Source organism: Periplaneta americana, chromosome 15 (genome assembly GCF_040183065.1).
Source record: "Periplaneta americana isolate PAMFEO1 chromosome 15, P.americana_PAMFEO1_priV1, whole genome shotgun sequence".
Lineage (NCBI taxonomy): Eukaryota > Metazoa > Arthropoda > Insecta > Blattodea > Blattidae > Periplaneta > Periplaneta americana.
In genome coordinates, this window is record NC_091131.1 from 13,042,300 (window position 1) to 13,066,215 (window position 23,916).

Consider the following 23,916-nt stretch of genomic DNA (forward strand, 5'->3'; position numbering starts at 1 on the left):
ATAACTGTTGAAGATGATAATGGTGACTGATTATAATGGCTGTTGATAATGATGACTGATTATAATGACTATGGACGATAATGACTGATTATAATGACTGTTGAGGGTAATGATGACTGAATATAATGACTGTTGATTATAATGACTGTTGACGGTAATGACGACTGAATATAATGACTGTTGACGATAATGATTGATTATAATGACTGTTGATAATGATGACAATATAATGACTGTTGACGATAATGACTGATTATAATGACTGTTGACGGTAATGACGACTGAATATAATGACTGTTGACGATAATGACGACTGAATATAATGACTGTTGACGATAATGACTGATTATAATGACTGTTGACTGTAATGACGACTGAATATAATGACTGTTGACGATAATGATTGATTATAATGACTGTTGATAATGAATGACTGAATATAATGACTGTTGACGATAATGACTGATTATAATGACTGTTGACGGTAATGACGACTGAATATAATGACTGTTGACGATAATGACGACTGAATATAATGACTGTTGACGATAATGACTGATTATAATGACTGTTGACGGTAATGACGACTGAATATAATGACTGTTGACGATAATGACTGATTATAATGACTGTTGACGATAATGACTGATTATAATGACTGTTGACTATAATGACTGATTATAATGGCTGTTGATAATGATGACTGATTATAATGACTGTTGACGATCATGATGACTGATTATAATGACTGTTACCGGTAATGATGACTGATTATAATTACTATTGATGATAATGATGACTGATTATAATGACTGTTGACGATAATGATGACTGATTATAATGGCTGTTGATAATGATGATTGATTATAATGACTGTTGACGATCATGATGACTGATTATAATGACTGTTACCGGTAATGATGACATTATAATTACTATTGATGATAATGATGACTGATTATAATGACTGTTGACGATAATGATGACTGATTATAATGGCTGTTGATAATGATGATTGATTATAATGACTGTTGACGATCATGATGACTGATTATAATGACTGTTACCGGTAATGATGACTGATTATAATTACTATTGATGATAATGATGACTGATTATAATGACTGTTGACGATAATGATGATTGATTATGACTGTTACCGGTAATGATGACTGATTATAATTACTATTGATGATAATGATGACTGATTATAATGACTGTTGACGATAATGATGACTGATTATAATGACTGTTGACGATAATGATGATTGATTATGACTGTTACCGGTAATGATGACTGATTATAATTACTATTGATGATAATGATGACTGATTATAATGGCTGTTGATATTTATGACATTATAATGACTATTGACGGTAATGACTCATTATAATGGCTGTTGACGATAATGATGACTGATTATAATTACTATTGATGATAATGATGACTGATTATAATGAATGTTGACGATCATAATGACTGATTATAATGAATGTTGACGATCATGATGACTGACGAACGGAATTAAATGTAAGTCCAAGTTTATCACAGAAACGACCTTCGTTTAAATTGCACGGATGTTAGTAATTGTTTATTTAATATGGACAGAGAGAATTGTATTCATTAATCTGGCGGTATAACGAAATAATATTCAGTGTCGATGGAATGATGTCTGAGGAGAGGGAGAACGCGGTAATATCCGCCACAACAGCTCACTGGACAAATGTAATCTACCTGCTCTTCACATATGACACGCCTACATCTCATGAGTGACATATTAAATAGCCTATGTCCATTCATCAATTTTGTAAGCATGAGTTTAATATACCTGTTAATATAATTCTGAATAACACGTGTGCTTCAAAATTTGTATTTTTCATTGCATAATTTGTGTAAAGCTATTTGTAATTAGTTATTGTATTATAATAACTTGTATATAACAGTGCACTTGCGTCTAGAGCGCTAACGTACTTCATTGATATTTCAGTCACAATCTTCCAGAGAGCCCTCCAGATTCTGGTTCAGAGCCACCGTATTCACCTCCTGATCCTGGAGCCCACTCCCCACGTACGTAATGATATTGATTTTATTTATTTCTAGTATTTAAGATTAATTGTGTTTTCATTCAGGAACCAGAATTATTTGTCTGTGCATTTGGTAAACAGTGTTACATTTTTATTATACTCTAATAATTCTATCAGATAAAAACTACGAAAACTAAAGACAGAAGTGATTAGAGCACATACAAAATAAACCAATCTTCGTTAAACTAGTGCCTAAAGTGAGCCTTTAAAACACAAGTGCGTAGAAAAGTAAGTAATCACTTTACTCACTGCTATTCATTTTACGCACTGCCAAAGAAATTGTAATATTCAGCGTAGCCTACAAAATTCATTCAGTAAGAAATTATGCATTAACTCGATCTTTCATTACTTAAATATTACACGCAACACAAATAAGTAACAAATATAACATTCATATCTAGGCCTACATTTTGGCCTTTATTATTCTCTAGTTATATCTACTGGGTGTTCAGTTCAAAGTGTGTCATGGCTCGCTGTATGCCGTCATGTGGCTAGCCGATGAGCCTAGAGAATTCAATCTTCCTACACTTCCGCAGAGGCGTATTAACTATGTGCCAGAGAAGTTGCCTAGCAAGTACGGCGTTCATTCTGAAGAGTACTTACCGATACGTACGGTAACGCCGGTAGTGGTAGGAATGTGAACTGTTTGGAAACACGTACTGAGGTGAGTTTTTTTCTTACTGTGGGGATATGGCGAGAGGGTTAAGACGATTACTTACGTATTTGTTGACATTAACTTCGACGGTCAACATGGACACGGAGCATTTGATTTGTGTTGTGGAATGTTACCGTACGCAACCGATGATAACAAATACCCTGCGTACGACTTGCCCGCACAAAACACAGTTCGAAAGAGGTTATGGTAGCACACAGACCGTACAGACCGCCATCTGTTGCTACGGCGTTCAAGTTATACCGTACACATTCTCAAGTTCAGATTGAAGAACGTCTTGAAACGTCTGAAACTCGCTTCAAATCGGTGACTCAACAACAGTGACGTCATGACACACTTTGAAATGAACACCCAGTATACTGTATAAACGAGAAAATTGAATGTTCATGAACCTAAACGAGAACTTTGAGAATGACGTGTACCAATAAAAAAATAGGAATAGAGGTAATAGAAGCAAAATGCTGTCATATTTTATTACATACCATTTCAGATTTCGCTGCGGATTGAGACACGAAACACAAATTGACAATATTCTTACAGTGTATTATTATTATTATTATTATTATTATTATTATTATTATTATTATTATTGATATAAGTATGAAAATATATTAGTTTGAAGAAGTTGACCGTACATTGGTTATATAACGAATCTTTATACACACAGTACCTCAAAATTACCATTCATTAATTCATGATTGATTGAATAAAAGTACAATTTGTTGTATAGAATAGTAATATACGTTACAAGAGCGGTATGTTGACGTTTTCGTGTTCGAGGAAAAGATTGAAAAAGCGAAACGTAGTTGAGCTCTTTTAATTTCCGAGAACATGAAAACAAACATACCACTCGTGTATCGTACATTATTTTGTGCGAAGATCGTTTATTACATAACTGAAAGACAAATTTCTAATTAGTTGCAATGAAATCTCCATGTTGGTTTCTGTTTAATGACGGCAACTTCGGAAAACCAAAATATCTTTCTTCAACATTGTTGCTATAAAATGTTTTCTGTGTTTACTATACTCCAGCAGGCCGTGTTATACGTCTGTCTTTTTTTTCCCCCAGTCTATAAATGCGAACTTAAAACAAACGGAAAGGTTATGTAATGATTTATTTTTCATTTTAATATTTTAACAATATTATTTATATAACATATTGCAGTAATAACATCGGCATCTGGAATCTTCTTGATTTTTTTCACGGCTTCCTTAATGTTACTTGTATCAGGAATGCAATAAGTTTCGTGGAGTAGTAGACTTTACTTAATTTTTGCAAATATTTAAAAACAATGATTAACATTGCAATTTAGGTGAAATTGCAGTGGTAAGTTTCCAATTTATAATTATTACTATGTTAAACGTCTCTAAGAATAATATGTTAAAAGCCTAAAGCAGTAAAATGAATGTCGCGCTTAAGCGGTAAGAAGAGGGAAATTGTTATGTGTGTTACGTTGGGAATACTGAATGTGGTATTTCACACTTACCGCGTATTGGTTCTGTGTCGAAAACAAGCAAATACGCACGATTGTTTCATACCCACGTGGCGAAGTCAATGTAAAATGTGACAACTGCGCGCCTAGAAACTTCCGCACGCGTCCCTTAATGACCGGGGTTGACCGTGCGGCTAAGTTCTTCTAGCAACAAAAGAGACCGACTGGGGATCCTTTAAAAATCCTACTATACCATTTCAAGCACTTACTACCAATAGGAACTTATTTCAAGTAGCATCTAAAATGTTTTCAGATCAGAAGCATTCATCGGGGACGACTGGGCTGCACCAGGAGATGCTGCTGCAGCACCCGCACCACCACCACAACCACTCGCTGCCGCACCACCTGTACCAGCCGCACCACATGAACCTCGTGAAGCCCCCGCCACCCACGCCCCCACACCACCCGCAGCAGCACCTGCCCGTGAGCGAGACCTTGCTGGTGCAGCATCCGGTGCTCACGCCGCTCCTGACGCAGCAGGCCAGCAACCCGCCCAACATCCCGTCCCCCAACAGTACAAATCCCCCCGCACAGGCTCAAACTCCGATTAGTTTAAATGTCACAGCAGCGCCTGCAGGCCCGGCGTTACAGAACTTAGGTGAGTGGGAACTATACAATTACTTACTTACTTACAAATGGCTTTTAAGGAACCCGAAGGTTCATTGCCGCCCTCACATAAGCCCGCCATCGGTCCCTATCCTGTGCAAGATTAATCCAGTCTCTATCATCACACCCCACCTCCCTCAAATCCATTTTAATATTATCTTCCCATCTATGTCTCGGCCTCCCTAAAGGTCTTTTTCCCCTCCGGTCTCCCAACTAACACTCTATATGCATTTCTGGATTCGCCCATACGTGCTACATGCCCTGCCCATCTCAAACGTCTGGATTTAATGTTCCTAATTATGTCAGGTGAAGAATACAATGCGTGCAGTTCTGTGTTGTGTAACTTTCTCCATTCTCCTGTAACTTCATCCCTCTTAGCCCCAAATATTTTCCTAAGCACCTTATTCTCAAACACCCTTAACCTATGTTCCTCTCTCAGAGTGAGAGTCCAATTTTCACAACCATACAGAACCGGTAATATAACTGTTTTATAAATTCTAACTTTCAGATTTTTTGACAGCAGACTGGATGATAAAAGCTTCTCAACCGAATAATAACACGCATTTCCCATATTTATTCTGCGTTTAATTTCCTCCCGAGTGTCATTTATATTTGTTACTGTTGCTCCAAGATATTTGAATTTTTACACCTCTTCGAAGGATAAATATCCAATTTTTATATTTCCATTTCGTACAGTAGTCTTGTCACGAGACATAATCATATACTTTGTCTTTTCGGGATTTACTTCCAAACCGATCGCTTTACTTGCTTCAAGTAAATTTCCATGTTTTCCCTAATCGTTTGTGGATTTTCTCCTAACATATTCACGTCATCCGCATAGACAAGAAGCTGATGTAACCCATTCAATTCCAAACCCTGCCTGTTATCCTGAACTTTCCTAATGGCATATTCAAGAGCCAAGTTAAAAAGTAAAGGTGATAGTGCATCTCCCTGCTTTAGCTGGCAGTAAATTGGAAAAGCATCAGATAGAAACTGACCTATACGGACTCTGCTGTATGTTTCACTGAGACACATTTTAATTAATTGAACTAGTTTCTTGGGAATACCAAATTCAATAAGAATATCATATAAAATTACACCATGCAAATCTAGTCTTTCAGGTAAAGCTCCCTGTAAAGCAGATTTGAATAATTTCAAGGGAAAAATTGTTCCGGGGCCAGGTATCGATCCCGGGACCTCTGGTTGAACGTACCAGCGCTCTTACCAACTGAGCTACCCGGGAACTCCACCCGACACCATCTCAACTTTTCCCTTTATATCCTCACAACTCGCGTGGGCTGATGAAATGCCAGAGACCCACATCGAGTGCACAAAATCTCTGTGTGACTTGGAATTGTGGTTTTCTGTTAACGTACACAGTGACGTATACGTCGGGTGGAGTTCCCGGGTAGCTCAGTTGGTAAGAGCGCTGGTACGTTCAACCAGAGGTGCCGGGATCGATACCCTGCCCCGGAACAATTTTTCCCTTGAAATTATATAAATTACTATCATAATGAACGAATTTAGATTTAGAACTATTAGACTATCCTTATCTTAGTTATGATAAACAAACGACACATCTTATAATATCAGTATTGAATCGATTGTTTTGCATATAATACCACCTTATTCTCCTCAATAATGTTATTGATGAATTATATTTAATTACGCTCAATTTTTTTAAGAATGCCTCCGAATGGTTTGCAGCAAAGGACTCAAATCCAATACCAATAAAACACAATATACAGGGTTTTTCAAAAGTAATCCGGAATTGTAATTAAAACTGAATTAGAGGATTTTTAACAAAAAGCTGATACATGTCAAACCTTGTATTTAGAAAGGAATATTTTTATGGAAACAAAATATTTTTGCGACTATTGTTGTACAAGTTATGACGTCATCGAGAACATTTTTAAATAGGCACTTTATAGTTTTTGTACCGTAAACTGGGGTTACTTTGAACACAGAGGAAACTTTGAACATTTTTTCAGAAAATTATATTTAGTTTTCTACATGCTGCACGTTATAGATGAAGGTAAATTTGATATGAGAATGATTTTTATGATAATTTACCTCCATCTATAACAAGTACAGCATGTAGGAACCTAAATATGATTTTCTGACAAAAATGTTCAAAGTTTCCTCTGTGTTCAAAGTAACCCCAGTTTACGGTAATTATCATATGAAAAAGCATACTTTTTTGTATAATAGGCTATTTAATTTGTTTGATAGAGAAGCACTATGGTTATGTTTACTATGGTAACAATTGTATTGTTGATGTATTTTGCATTATGGAAGCATTTTTAATCATGTTGGATGTTATGTTTTATTTAACGACGCTCGCAACTGCAGAGGTTATATCAACATCACCAGATGTGCCGGAATTTTGTCCCGCAGCAGTTCTTTTACATGCCAGTAAAACTACTGACATGAGCCTGTCGCATTTAAGCACACTTAAATGCCATCGACCTGGTCCGGAATCGAACCCACAACCTTGGGCATAGAAGGCCAGCGTTATACCAACTCGCCAACCAGGTCGACTTTTTTTTTTTTTTAATGATGTAAGCAACATAAAACAAGATGTTCTTGACAGAAAATGAAAGAATTGAGATAGGGTTTGGTGACAAGATTTACCACAACAAGAGGTATGCACACTTTTCAATTAAACTCGTCCAAAATCGGCCACCTATTTCTTTGTCAACTGTGAGTAGAATAAAAGCGAAATTCAGAGCACATGGACATGTATAAGACATAAAAAGATAATTTTCTGTTAAGAACATCTTGTTTTATATTCATTTCATCAATAAAACTGCTTTCATAATACAGGTAGGCTACTAACAAAATATATCAATAAATAAAATTGTTACCATAGTAACCTAACCATAGTGCTTCTGTACAAAACAAATGAAATATTACATAAAAATACCCTCTTTCAGATGATATTAAAAAACTTTAGGATGCCATTTAAAAATGTTCTCGATGATGTCATAACTTGCTCAACAATAGTCGCAAAAATATTTGTTTCAATAAAAATATTCCCTTCTAAATACAAGGTTTAACGTGTCTGAGGTATTCGTCCAGATTCCCCCTCATTCAATTTTAATTGCAATTTAGCGTTAGTTTTGAAACACCGTCTATATTATTTTCTTTAACAAATACTTCAATTGATACTTTAAAATTTGTTAAATTTCTTGTAATTATTATTATTGATTCTTCCCGAGATTCACTTTAACACATGTTATTAAAATGCAAAACTTTGTAAAAACTTTAAAAGTGTAAGATTATTAAAAATGGTAACATAATATATGCAATTATTCTTGATAAGAAATTGACTTGAGTTGAACTATTCCATGGTGACGCATTTCATTGTCACTGTACGTTGTGTCTCTTGGGTTGGCATTGTATTAGACAGAACTCTTGCATTTAAAAGTATTGTTATCTCGCGAAGAAAATGAAGATGGAGGCGAGTTGGATGAAAGGGATCTTGAATTGCCGAATAAAACTTTACTTAAAGTTCCGGTAATGTTTACTTTAATTTCTTCGTAGTAAATAGCCTATAATAAGAAATAATATATTTTATGCTCGATCATGCCGAAATGTAGTAATTATACACCTGGTAGCAGCCCTTTAATGGACCTCATTAAAGTACACCTATTCATTAAAGTTCAGGTGTTCCACCAATCAGAAAACACCACTGCAGCAATATGAAAGCGCAAGTATCGATTATTCTCGGATATGCAATCGAAAGACAACTAGCGAAACGTCACCGAGGCTGGAAATCCAATACTGTCGCAGAAGGTTATGTTCTGTTACTATAATAATTAGCGTTAATTGTAAATAATATTCAAATAAATTCAATTTGTCATCTCGTTTTTCAATGCCTGAACCAATTTCAAGGTTATGTCAAGATTAATCTTTATTTTACTCTCTAGATTATATCAAGGTCAATGACATTTGTTTCTAGGAAAAAATCAATACTTTCGCGTCTGCGCACATCTCACAGTTTACGAGATATTGCACAAGGTCAGTTCCGCTCCCCAGTCAGATAAGAATAACATGAATACTTATGAATAATTTCAAGTTAGAAATATGGTCGAGCATAAAAAGTCGTATGAAACTTGCCTATAATGGTAATTAAGACGCTCGTATGAAAATTATTAAACTTGCTTGCGCTCGTTTCATAAACATACTCGCGTCTTAATTACTACCATTATAAGCTCATTGCATAATGTACTATACTTACTTACTTACTTGCTTTTAAGGAACCCGGAGGTTCATTGCCGCCCTCACATAAGCCCGCCATCGGTCCCTATCCTGAGCAAGATTAATCCAGTCTCTATCATCATATCCGACCTCCCTCAAATCCATTTTAATATTATATTCCCATCTACGTCTCGGCCTCCCCAAAGGTCTTTTCCCCTCTGGCCTCCCAACTAACACTCTATATGCATTTCTGGATTCACCCATATGTGCTACATGCCCTGCCCATCTCAAACGTCTGGATTTAATGTTCCTAATTATGTCAGGTGAAGAATACAATGCGTGCAGCTCTGCGTTGTGTAACTTTCTCCATTGTCCTGTAACTTCATCCCTTTTAGCCCCAAATATTTTCCTAAGAACCTTATTCTCAAAAACCCTCAATCTCTGTTCCTGTCTCAAAGTGAGAGTCCAAGTTTCACAACCATAAAGAACAACCGGTAATATAACTGTTTTATAAAATCTAACTTTCAGATTTTTTGACAGCAGACTGGATGATAAAAGCTTCTCAACCGAATAATAACAGACATTTCCCATATTTATTCTGCGTTTAATTTCCTCCCGGGTGTCATTTATATTTGTTACTGTTGCTCCAAGATATTTGAATTTTTCAACCTCTTCGAAGGATAAATCTCCAACTTTTATATTTCCATTTCGTACAATATTCTGGTCACGAGACATAATCATATACTTTGTCTTTTCGGGATTTACTTCCATCCGCATAGACAAGCAGCTGATGTAACCTGTTCAATTCTAAACCCTGTCTGTTATCCTGAACTTTCCTAATGGCATACTCTAGAGCGATAATGTACTATAGTGACATTATTTATTCTTACAATTTGTGACGTTGTTTTGTTTAGGTTTAGTGCCAAATACTTCGACCCTAGCACTGGCGGGCCTCACGAATGAGCACCAGTCCAGCAACATCGCCATCTATTCGACCCTTCAAGGCGGCTCCAAGAAGAGGAAACTGTCTCAAGATGGAGGGACACCAGGACCGGGCGCCAATGGAAATTCAAACGGGGCCACTGGAGGTCAGCAACAGGGCCTGAACAATATGGTGCATGTAAAACAAGAACCAGGTGATTAGATATCATCATTATTTACCAAGTGTCACCTGCCAGGAGTGACCACTTCATCACACCAAGTAAAAAGACAAAGTTTATATTCTATCTCGAGATTTTCACAGTTTTCAGTAGCTCTGATAACAGAAAAGTCGTTTTTTGCATAACATATGTCTGTCCGTCCATTATAAGTCTATTGGTGGCTGCTTCTAGTGCAGGGGCAGCACCAATGCAAGGTCTTCGGTGGCCTAATGACTACCCAAAGTTGACTTATGCCTGCCCTTCGGTCCCTTCTTCCATGCCACATAAATATTAAAAGTGAAGCCGAAACATTTCATAGTGCTTCCAACAAATACTTCAAGTATTATAATACATTGAATCTCAATGAACGTTTCTGGTGTTTCTATCAGCTGACCAGCAGTACTTCCCCCCCCCCCCCGGCTACCCCTCTCTTCCCCCACTACCACCACTGCTTGCATCTCTGAACTCACAGTGTTTCGCCAGATTAAAGCTCAAGTATTATGTTATATTGATAATATTCCGTATTAATCCTTCGCATGTTAACTGCTGAAAGTATTACCCAACTTGTGTGATGCTTAATTCACATCACATCCTTCACAGAATCTTTTTCATTCAACTAAACCTTAGGCTCGGTTGCAGAAACACAAATCAAATCAGTCCCTGATCGCCAGTCAGTTGATATCTGATTTATTTGATTGTTCATTGCGTTGAACAAACGTGAATGTCCAATCAACTTGTTTCGATTTACTAATTGCTGATTTGAGAAAGAAATGCATTTGACAACAGCGCTATTTAGCAACCACAGCCAATTTGATAATCTTTAAAAGTTCCGAAACGAATGCATCAAGTGGGCTGTGACTAGGAAAACAAGTGAATGCTTTGCTGTTTTGTTTCTTTTTGTAGAAAGGAAACTGGCGAATTATATTTGTATATAGACTACAATATAGTGAAAAAAATTAAGCGAACAAAAAAAAAAACGCGAGGGGCTTCTGTTGTGGGATTTGCTAGTGGAGTCGACAAGAAATTGAAATATGCATAGCCTTCATAACCAAAAATAATTCAATTTCCCATCTCTCTGTTTACAAATCGAGCTCGTAACGTACTCATTAAAAATATTGTGTTGTCATGTGTAGAACCCTGCCAATGGGCTACAACATTCCAGAATTTCAATGATGGTGTAGACTACATATTGCCTGTATATTCACAAAAAAGAAACCTTTTCTATTTCGATAAAGTTCGGCATCATTTCAACCAGGTGATTGGATGGGGATGTGAACAGTCTATACAACCAATATTAGGCTACTCTTGGAAATCCTGACATGACTGAAAATTCTCTCTGGATTTCAAATCGTTCCCTGTTTGAAGTTTGGGGATTTATGAGACCCTGCCATAACAAAGCAATTTCATACGTAACATTCCTAACTACTCGGCAAATAGTTGATTTGTGGACCCTAACAAGATAACCCAAGACCGCCTGAAAAATTCCAACAGCATAAAATCTCAGCATTATTAGAACTTGGTTCATAGGAGAAAGTGGAAGGTTTCGATTTGTCTGTCTGCATTGTTTCAATTTTTGAAAGTAACAAAACACACGAATCCTTACTTAACCTAAATCTTTGCTCAAATTTTCTGTCATTATACATAAAAACAATTCATGTCTATCACGGAAATGCCTTCTTCTTAATAATATTTTTTTCATTGTAAAATTTCTTCATCAGAAGAATCCATTATGTGGAAAACAATATTGTTACGCTATAACTATTTACTATATACATTACAGTAACTGCATTATAAACAGAACAACATAAATAGCCTACTTAATCGATGATCAGTGACTTAACCAGCAAAAATCTGTTGATCATATCTGATGGAAGATTGATCTCCGATCAAACACTGATTGTTCTTTCTGCAACAGAAATATAACTGATGGCCAATCAAACCCTCCTTGATTGCTAATCATATTTTGATCGGTGTTTCTGCAACCGGGCCTTAATTCTTGTTTTTCTATAGAAACTGGATGGCCAGGAAATTAACGTTCAAAATTTTCCCTTGCTCTGCCACACAATTTCTTTTTCCATATACACGTTTTCAAAATACGTACATGTTCACGCACTGAATATGCAATTATTACAAAACATTCTTAGCTGACTCAATGCGTGCCTTTGCTGCAGACACAATGGCACAACTAATTTCAGGTACAGAGATTCACCAACCTTGCTGCTTTCACGTGCTGATCTTCATCTCTCCTTCATTCCCTCTCTCTTGGCTCATATGCAATAAGAACTGAACCATGAAGAATAACATAAACACCAGTCAGGAGTGATGAAAGAACTATTCACTCTCTCAGTTTACTCTTCAATATTCTTCAAACCTCTAACCCTAGCTACCTAGCTTCTCGTTTTCAACATTTGTCCTCATATCACGAAATAGATACTCGCTCACAACACCATATCACACTCTCTATTCCTAAACACAGAACATCCTTCTACTCTTCATCTTTCACCGTCTCTGCAGCTCATCTCTGGAACTCTCTACCACAACATGTCAGAGACTGTCGGACATTGTCTAGTTTCAAAAATAAATTAAAATTGCACTTTTTGAATTAGATTCCCTTCAGTTATAAGCCCTTTTCTCTGCCATAGTTTTATAAAAATATAGGCTATATATTTCTTTTTCCTTCCTTTCGCCTTTTTGTTCTCTTTATCAGCCGATGAATTTATTATCATAGCCTTTTTATCGTGAATTTTATTTAATATTCGTATTTTTTTCTTTTTTATTATTATTTTATTACATTCCATTTTGATATATTCTTCCTTACGTTTTTCCATATTAACCATTTGTACTGAATGAATTGCTTTCACTATATTCCAATGTATTTTACTTTCTTTTTTTTTCTATTATGGTATTATTTTCATGTTGTTTAGTGTCGATTTTATTATGCTATTATTATTTTTTTTTGTAATATGTTAGTATTCTGTTCTTTAATTTTTTTTTAAATTTTAACTGCTTGTATACTTTGTGACCTGGTAGAGTGTAAGAGAAGGCCCTATGGCCTTAACTCTGCCAGTATAAATAAAGAATTATTATTATTATTATTATTATTATTATTATTATTATTATTTTATTTTATTTTTTTTTGTAATATGTTAGTATTCTGTTCTTTAATTTTTTGTTAAATTTTAACTGCTTGTATACTTTGTGACCTGGTAGAGTGTAAGAGAAGGCCCTATGGCCTTAACTCTGCCATTATAAATAAAGAATTATTATTATTATTATTATTATTATTATTATTATTATTATTATTATTATTATTTTATTTTATTTCATTTTATTTTATTTTATTTTTTTGTAATATGTTAGTATTCTGTTCTTTAACTTTTTGTTAAATTTTCACTGCTTGTATACTTTGTGACCTGGTAGAGTGTAAGAGAAGGCCCTATGGCCTTAACTCTGCCAGTATAAATAAAGAAAGAAATAGTACTAATGAAATAAGCTGAACATTAGAGTATTCACAACCATGCAGATAAGAGGAAATGAACTCATGGGAACAGTTCGATGGTATTTGAGTAAAGAGAGATAAGTCATAAAAATGAGCTTTGATATTAATTAAAATTAAACTTCGGACACTTATTGCAAATAATTTTCTACACAAATAAAACACATCAAATGATAGTATTATTTTGTTTTTTGAACACCCACTCGTAGAATTTAACTTGTGTGTTCACCTGAGGAACAAAACTCCATTTGCACAAAAAATGACAACCCCCTTTACCCGAACATCATCAAGTTGAATTGGCATGTTAGTGGTTAGTCATAGAACAGAGATGTTCAATTCTTATAACTTATTAATTTATGAATATAATATAATAAGTAAGTGGATGGATGGTAGCAGGGTGAGAGTAGACTGCCACTGGTTGGCTGGCTGACAGAAATACCAGAAACCTTCACTGGGACTCATTGTATCAGTTTTTTTTTTTTGCTCCTATTTCACCCTTATTGCTGTGCGCACATGAACCAATAATGTTCATGTTTCAATTAATTACATTTTCTCTAAGTTTTGATTTCAACTTGTTTATTATTGTATCGCGAAATGACGAACTGAATAATGTGCAAGTCAATACTCTACTTCCATAACAGTATCAGTAATACAGGCTCTAAGAGAAGATTAATTGTTCACCGAAATGCCCTTAAAAATTAAAAATGCTGATGCCGACATTGGCTATGGTGTTCTAGAATCGAAGTCTTTAATTTCCTATATTTTTCTGTTGTTTTTAATTAATTTGTTTACTCTTCAGTAATGTGTGCATTACCATCGTATTTATATTCATTGCCATTTCATATATATCAAATTAAGTCATTCATAAGCATAAATATACCTTGATACATGTGAGATATACGCTCAAAGATGTGTCGATCAATACAAATAATACAAATATATAAATATGAAAGTTATTCAGCAGTAAAAGGAACAGTTAAACAAATAAATAATATCAGAAGTTAAAGTAGAAGGGCTAGATTAAGTATAGGACCTCATCTATACTAATGTGTGGCATACAAGGTGCAACTGAAATTTTTCATCATTCTTTCATGACTATTCCGCGCCGTAACTGCGTGGTTTAAGGCGTCGTGGCTTGTACTAGGCTTACGGAAAGAGTGCCGGTTCGAATCTTCATAAGGACAGAAATTTTCTCATGAAATTTTTATCTATCCAGCATCATTACGAATTTGAGGAGCTATAGCGATAATGGAATCTGGTTCCACAAGCCAATTATAACGGCGGGAGAGGGGGGGGGGATGATTATTTTGCTAGTCACACATTAACCCCCTGCTCATAGGATGATCGTTCACCTCTGCTGAGACATGTGGGCATGAGGCCAGCGGTCAGCTGGTAGTCCTTTGGCTTTCCATGGACTGACCTGTAAAGGTTTTTTTTTATTCTTATTTTCTTGAATGTCTCGACCTGACGATTTTGAAAGGTTCCCTTGTAAAATATGGTGGTGAATATGTCAAGCACTGAGCATTGCGAAATGCCTCCAATATAGGTCTGATTGTGAACGATGTGTAGCATTTAATTCACTTGATCAGGTAAATGTGACAAAATAAAACGAGTTGCCTACCAATTAAGGCCTGCTCACACTTAGCGGAATTGAATAGAACAGAATTTCTCTTCACAATGTATTTAAATGGAAGATAGCAGAAAGTAGCGCATCGAATCGAACTGAATCCAATAGAATTAATGAATTTCACTGCCGGAACAGAACTTCTTGTTTCGGGCATGATCATACTCCTTTGTACATTCTCCTGAAGTCTTCGTAAATATCGGCCTGTAATGTCATCTCTTTTTTGACAACCAAGCAGAAAATACCATAGGGCTTGCAGCTTACTCTAACCATACCACATCAATTCATAAATAACTCGTAATTTGTTTCTTATTACAGAACAGAAAAAAATACGTAGCATTGTATTGTTCCGTTTTGTAATGAAAGCAGAAAAATTTGAAAAGCCACTTGCAAATTAATTTGACGATTAAATTTAATGTGATGTGGACTATGGGTAAAGCAAGCTATCAGAATTGATTAGCTCTGTGTCTCAATTCCTGTAGAGACTTTACGGCTAAATAGAATCAGAAACCACGAATGGCCAAGTTTGGTACCACTGGATAGTCAGTGAGGCTAACTCTGATGCGCATGTTCAGATCTCCAAACAATGTGACGAAATGTAACTGTCGAATATTTAATTTGGTTTTCATTTTTTATTCTAATTCAGCTGTTTTCAATTGTTGATTATATCGACAAATAATCAAATTTATTGTAACAGACTATTATAAACTACGTCTTATGGCTGAATATGAGGGCTAAGCCGAAAATGGCTTTCCATGTTGCACATAAAAATTGCACCATATTTTATTCTGGTCTGGAATACTTAATGTAAATTATTTCCCCTCTGTTCTTTTTCCCGCAGAATTATCTCCGGACTCGAGTTCAAACCAGACGGGAGTGCTGGATGATGACTATGGATTTGACATTCCAGGGGAGTCTGGAATGTATCTGGATTCCAGCTATCAGTGCATTCGCTTCCAGCCATTCCAGCAGACAGCATGGCACGTACTGTGTGACCAGAACCTCAAAGAGCTGTGAGTCATTTTTACAATCGAGGGCCAGTACAGATTTAAATAATGAAGTAACATTACAGACTTACACAGAAATAGGTTACTACGTAATTCAGTTCTTGTAGTGAAAGGTTTAGTAAAGAAGTTAGAATCTACAGGAAGGAGTTCTTGGTGGCTTGTGAGAGAAACTTTTCTTGTATAGTAACATATTTCAGTTGATTGATTGATTGATTGATTGATTGATTGATTGATTGATTGATTGATTGATTGATTGTTTATTCTATACATGGCCATATACATGGATGTACACGTCAATTACATCTATACTAATAATAAATCTGTAGCCGAAATTTTTCTGGTAATTTTCAATTTTCCAAAAATAATTAGTCCTAACATATACAATTAACCACCTTGAAACCGAAAATCGCTTTTTTGACATTTTTGTTTGTATGTCTGTCTGTCTGTCTGTCTGTATGTTTGTTACCTTTTCATGCGATAATGGCTGAACGGACTTCGATGAAAATTGGAATATAAATTAAGTTCGTTGTAACTTAGATTTTAGGCTATATGGCATTCAAAATACATTATTTGATTTTTGTGAAAAATGTTACATAACAAAAGTTTCTTTAAAAATAATTTCCGATGAGTTTTATTCCCTGAAAAAGTTTGATAGGACTGATATTTAATGGGATAAATGAGTTTTAAAAGTAAAATAACTGCCATCTAAGGCCGTGTAATGAATTAAAAAAACAAATGACTTCGTCTATAACGGGCCTTGGACAGCAACAATTGAAAGTTATGAAAGATAGCCTACAGATAATGTTTCTGTGTTTGTATGAAGTAATATCAGAAGCTAAATATGTATAATTAATTATTAATTCATCATTGGAAAGTGTAGTTTCTCTAGATGGACATAATGCTATAATGTTATTACAGTAACTTCTGAGTGAATCGAGGACAGGTAAGATTAAAATAGCTTCTTATGCACAGAAAACTTGATAGGCTATTCTGTACATTCGTTTCCTGTATTTCCTAAAACAATTTTTATGACCAAATGAGTGGTCTCTGGATCAAAACGATCGCATTTTAATTATGCAAATACAATTTAAATTAAGTAACATAATAAACGATTTATCCTTATATCAAACACGAATGTTCCCTGGATCAAATGTCCTATTTTAATTATGTAATTACTTTATATGTATTTCTAACATGTGCAGCGGAGCGCACGGGTACGGCTAGTAATAAATAAAAAACACAATAAAATTAAAAACACTACAAGTTAAAATACGTTTAAAATAAGTAATATAATCAAGTAGTATTGCATATATCATAACTTGTGATTTAAGAATTCTTTTACTGAATAAAAAGTTTGATCAGTTAAAATCTGTTTAACTTTCACTTTAAATTTTGCATAAGGTAAAGATTGTATCTGCAATGATAATTTGTTAAAAAAACACAATGCCAGTATATGCAAGCGATTTTTCATATTTCACAAGTCTATGATTTTTTATTGAGAACAGATGTGCATTTCGTGTATTATAATTATGATAATCTAGATTCTTATTGTATTTATTCTCATTCTGTTTCAAGAAAATTAGGCATTTGTAAATATAAATGGATGGAAATGTTAAAATTTTGTATTGTTTAAAATAAGATTTGCATGAGTCAAAACTCTTTAATTTAAAAATGGATCGTATAATTCTTTTTTGTCCAATAAATATCCTATTAGAATTGGTAGACTTACCCCATAAAAACGGCATAACTGAGATATGCATAAGCAAGTGAATAGTAAATTGAAATCAATATTTTGGTGTTTAGCATATCTCTCAATTGCAAAATAGTAAAATTAGCAGAACAAAGTTTTTTTGTATGTATGTATGTATTTATTCACACTGCAATGGGTATATACCCGGTGGCAGTGGTAACTAATTACACTCAATAATGACAATAATAAACTTATTAATTAAAAATACAATTAATGATAATACTAATAATTAATACTAATAATAATAATAATAATAATAATAATAATAATAATAACAACAACAGGGAATATACTAAATTAAATGAAACGATCACTTAAAATAACATTTGAAATATTCTAATTTGTATCTTAAAACTAAGATCGAACTAAAACCCACGAGTATGATATGTTCATATCTGCACAAGTACCTTTCAACATTACACTCATTTCGCTGTCAACTCACTCACTGCACTGGAACTACGACACATTTCACTGATTCTATCCTGATTTCACTAACACTTCAAAAACATTTCACTGTTCAAATACTTTGCACTGCCACTATAAACTATAAAGCTTCACTGACAGGAACACGTTTCACTTACACAGCACACTTCACTGACACGACATACTTCTTCACTGTTACAACACACTTCACTGACACAACATAATTCTTCACTGATACAACACTTCAATAACAACATATCATTTACACCCTTTAAATACTGTGTATAATTACCGTCTATTAGTAAGGTCCTTAAGCCTATTTTTAAATACATTTTTGGTTGTTGGTAAAGCCTTTAGTAAGTCTGCAGGTAAAGCATTCCAGTCCCTGATAGTACGATTGAGAAAAGAAAATTTTCCAGTGTCCGTCCTCTGCCTTCTTTCCCTCAATTTATATGAGTGGTCGTTCCTTGAAGAGTAATTTGGCGGCTGCAACCTATTTTTAGTAATAAAAGCAGAATGCTCATTCCAAGTCAATAGATTATCCATAATTATGCCAAGAAATTTAGTACTGTGTTGGCTTTGGGTCAATATATCCCCCAACTGACATGGAAAATTTATATTCATAGGTCTATTAACAAATTTTAAACATACAATCTTATTAATATTGAGAATTAATTTGTTATAATCACCCACGTTTTGAACTGAGATATAGCCATGTCAACTTTACTCATCAAATCATTACAAGACTCCGAACAAACAGTAAAGTTCATGTAAAATGATCAGATTATGTGGAATGTGATTTCCAATTTCATCTGATTCGTCTTTCTTGTTTAAATAGACTAATTATTTTTCTTTAATACCAGTCCTATGTATCAGGACCCTTTGTTTGATGGCAATATCAGGGGATGTTCCATATGATTTCGAAACTTCCCTTCAAATTCAGTACATTTAAGATATTTATTTTTATTGTCATCGATATTATGGTGTACCACCACGTCTCTGGATATGGGTTCCACCATAATTTAGGGTTCGATCCCGGGCCAGGTCGATAGCATTTAAGTGTGCTTAATTGCGACAGGCTCATGTCAGCAGAGTTACTGGCATGTAAAAGAACTCCTGCGGGACAAAATTCCGGCACATCCGGCGACGCTGATATAACCTCTGCAGTTGCGAGCGTCGTTAAATAAAACATAACATAACATAACCATAATTTTAATGTATTTTAAAATGGCATCATAGGTAAAAAATATAATTATAAAAAGAGTGAAATATGTAGATCATGCTCCAAATACATCGTACATCAAAAGTTACGGGTAATACGTTCTTGCAGACTTGATTGCTTACCACAGTGATGCAACTTCTCTTGCAGCCCTGTTCCACACTACCGGGTGGATGCAGACAAGGGTTTCAACTTTTCAAATGCTGACGACGCATTTGTCTGCCAGAAGAAGAATCATTTTCAGGTAAAGTGCAAATCTATAGTTCAGAGATCACAAGCCTCCTGAACTTAACCTTTATCGTTTCTCATACATGTGTAGATATACAGGAGTTGAAAAAATACAATAAACTTCTATTTCACACACTTATTTTTTTCAGTTATTCATGCTAAGTTTTTTTAATCAGTAATTCTTGTTGTTCTTGTGTTCCCATTCTTGTTGTTCGGCTTCTTTTGTTCCTATTCTTCCTTTTCCTCTTCCCCCCCTCTTCTTTCTTTCTTAATTTCTTAGGTCTCGACCTTTTTATACTTCTGTCCCCTCTTTCTTCCTCTCTTTCTTTACTTTTTTTATTTTATTTTGTTCTTCTTTTGTTTTAAATGTTTAACGAAGTATAAAGAGAAAGTAGGTGGTTGGCTAGTTCAGTTGGTAGAGTCACTGGCTATGGATTGAAAAGGTCTTGGGTTCAATCCCAACTGGTGGTGAAATTTTTCTCGTTGCCAAACTTCCAGAACAACCACGGAGTCCACTCAGTCATCTGTCAAATTGAGTATCAGGTCTTTCCAGACCACACCACGTCATTTTAGTGGCGAGGTTCAAATTTCAGAAACATTAAATCTCCCGAAATTTGAAGTTTAATTTTTTGTTTTGTATGATACTTGGGAGGAAATTAAACACAGAATAAATATGGGAAATGCCTGTTATTATTCAGTTGAGAAACTTTTATCATCCAGTCTGCTGTCAAAAAATCTGAAAGTTAGAATTTAAAACAGTTATATTACCGGTTGTTCTGTATGATTGTGAAACTTGGACTCTCACTTTGAGAGAGGAACATAGGTTAAGGTGTTTGAGAATAAGGTACTTAGGAAAATATTTGGGGCTAAGAGGGATGAAGTTACAGGAGAATGGAGAAAGTTACACAACACAGAACTGCACGCATTGTATTCTTCACCTGACATAATTAGGAACATTAAATCCAGACGTTTGAGATGGGCAGGACATGTAGCACGTATGGGCGAATCCAGAAATACATATAGAGTGTTAGTTGGGAGGCCGAAGGGAAAAAGACCTTTAGGGAGGCCGAGACGTAGATGGGAAGGTAATATTAAAATGTATTTGAGGGAGGTGGGATATGATGATGGAGAATGGATTAATCTTGCGGGCTTATGTGAGGGCGGCAATGAATCTCCAGGTTCTTTAAAAGCCAGTAAGTAAGTAAGTAGTAATTTATTTCATATTTTGTTTTGCATAACCTTCATAACCAAAAAATCATAACTCTATATCAGTCCGTTTTTGAACCACAATATCTTCTTTGATAAAAAAAAGTGCACTTACTTGTTGTCTACCTAAAAATAATAATCTCCTTCTTATTATTCTTCTGACTTTCTGGTTTTAGACACTTTTGTCTGTTCCCGTTCACTGTTCTAACCATCTTGTTTATGGTCTTCCCTGATCTCTTCGCCTTATTGGTCTGTACTATAAAGCTGCCTTTGGATAACGGGAATTTTGCATTCTTTCAACATGTTGTTTCCATTTCTCTCTGTATTCTACTATTTCTGTTTATATTCTTAACTTTAAATTTTGCTCCAATATCTTCATTCCTCTGGTGGTCTAATCTTGTAAATCCTAAAATTGATCTGAGAAATTTAATTTGAGCTGCCTATATTCTAGATTTCTCTTTTTGCTTTATGATCCATGTTTCACTGCCAAATTTTAGCATTTGTTTTGCTGTAATGTTGTATACTCTGAATTGAGTTTATTTTAACATTTGTTTCTGGAAATGTCTTCTTATAATTCCATTCACTGCATTATATTTATGTAGTTTCTGTTCTTTATCTTCATTTCCTGAATTTGATATAATATTCCATAAATAGTTAAATGATGACACTTGCTCTATTATTTTATTATTCACCACAATTTTGACTCTATTTATTTCTTTTCGTTGATAGGCAATAGTAATAATTTTTTACAGTATTTATTTTATTGAGTTATTTTACGATGCTGTATCAACATCTAGGTTATTTAGCGTCTGAATGAGATGAAGGTGATAATGCCGGTGAAATGAGTCCGGGGTCCAGCACCGAAAGTTACCCAGCATTTGCTCGTATTGGGTTGAGGGAAAACCCCGGAAAAAACTCAACCAGGTAACTTGCCCCGACCGGGATTCAAACCCGAGCCACCTGGTTTCACAGCCAGACGCGCTGACCATTACTCCACAGGTGTGGACTAGTAGTAATAATAATAATAATAATAATAATAATAATAATAATAATATTGTATTGTATTGTATTTATTCATTTCCTGTACAATCTATTACAGATTATAGGTTCGTCAATAGTAGTAGTAATAATAATAATAATAATAATAATAATAATAATAATAATAATAATAATAATATTGTATTGTATTGTATTGTATTGTATTTATTCATTCATTCCCTGTACAATCTATTACAGATTATAGGTTCGTCATTAAAAATAATAATAATAATAATAATAACAATAATAATAATAATAATAATAAATAATAATAATATAATAATAATAATAAATAATAATATAATAATAATAATAATAATAATAATGTATTGTATTGTATTTATTCATTCCCTGTACAATCTATTACAGATTATAGGTTCGTCAATAAAAATAATAATAATAATAAATAATAATATAATAATAATAATAATAATAATATTGTATTGTATTGTATTTATTCTTTCTCTGTACAATCTATTACTGATTATAGGTTCGTCAATAAAAATAATAATAAATAATAATATAATAATAATAATAATAATAATAATAATAATAATAATAATAATAATAATAATAATAATAATAATAATAATAATAAAAAATAGGTCTTGAGTCATTTCACCTGACTATTTCTTATCATATTTTTTAACGTAGATTATGATAAAATTATCATATAACTGATACAGAAAAAAGTATATTAATAGGCAAATAAAACGATTTGTAGGGTTGGTGTTAAACTTTTTTCGATACTGTACTTGCACTGGCAGTTGTTGAGCAGAATATTTTAACAGAAGAGAACCAGGACATATATTTTTACAGACCTGGATTATTGTTATCGAATTGTGATCATTACCCATTGTATCATTAATTGTACACACTATGGCATTGTTTATTCAATGGAAAAGTTTCTCAGCCATCTGAATATCTCTTGTTTTTCTGCACACAGATCACTTGTCATGCACAACTCCAAGGTGACGCGCAATTTGTGAAGACGCCGGAAGGTCTTAAGAAAATTGCAAGCTTTCATCTACACTTCTATGGAGTCAAAGTGGAGTCCCCAACACAGACCATCAAGGTGGAGCAGTCGCAAAGCGACCGCAGCAAGAAGCCCTTCCACCCAGTGCTGTAAGTCATATTGTTTAGGTATTTGTTTTTGCCTGTTATTTGTAGCAGTTTCCTACAGTGCTTATTTCAGAAGGCGTGACACAGCTGGAGAACAATAATTATGCACTCACTACAACTAAAAATCAAATGGTCCAACAAAAAACTTTGCCCATGAAGTAGTTTCTTCTGTATTTCTACTTGGATTGTTTGTATGGTATATCCTGCTGTGTATGTCATATATTTCTTTTCATTAGCAGTAGGCACCACTTATGAGGAAACTAGGCCAGGAGATAATGGGCCAGTTCGTTATCTTTCAGTTTATTGATTCCAGGGCTCTGGACTTCTGTCCCTGACCATGTCAGAGACTCCCGGACAATATCAGAATTCAAGTGTAAATTAAAGAATCATATAGAATTGCTTGCTGAACACCAGTCGAATTGCAGAACTTCGGCTTAAGTCATAATACATAATATTATAACAATCTGTAGGTCATATTGTCGGTTTTACCCTTAACGTGTAATGTATTATTATTATTATTATTATTATTATTATTATGATCGGAAAAACAACAAGAGAAAGGCCTAGAAAGGAAGCTGTAGTAATACGATGAAAGAGTAATGG

The 23,916-nt window shown here is 34.4% G+C and overlaps 1 protein-coding gene across 7 annotated transcripts in view; it reads left to right on the forward strand.

Annotated features, from left to right (window-relative positions):
- The window catches only part of LOC138714650 (myelin regulatory factor), a 472,560-nt gene that overhangs the window by 392,825 nt on the left and 55,819 nt on the right, over window positions 1-23,916 (forward strand). For 6 of the 7 annotated variants that reach the window (XM_069846712.1, XM_069846708.1, XM_069846706.1 and 3 more), the window contains 6 exons: window positions 1,990-2,069; window positions 4,506-4,850; window positions 9,976-10,197; window positions 16,162-16,333; window positions 19,870-19,963; window positions 23,138-23,316. In XM_069846712.1, coding sequence (XP_069702813.1) covers window positions 1,990-2,069; window positions 4,506-4,850; window positions 9,976-10,197; window positions 16,162-16,333; window positions 19,870-19,963; window positions 23,138-23,316 — 1,092 coding nt within the window. The remainder of the gene's footprint in view (window positions 1-1,989; window positions 2,070-4,505; window positions 4,851-9,975; window positions 10,198-16,161; window positions 16,334-19,869; window positions 19,964-23,137; window positions 23,317-23,916) is intronic. The other variant, XM_069846710.1, reaches the window with a different exon arrangement.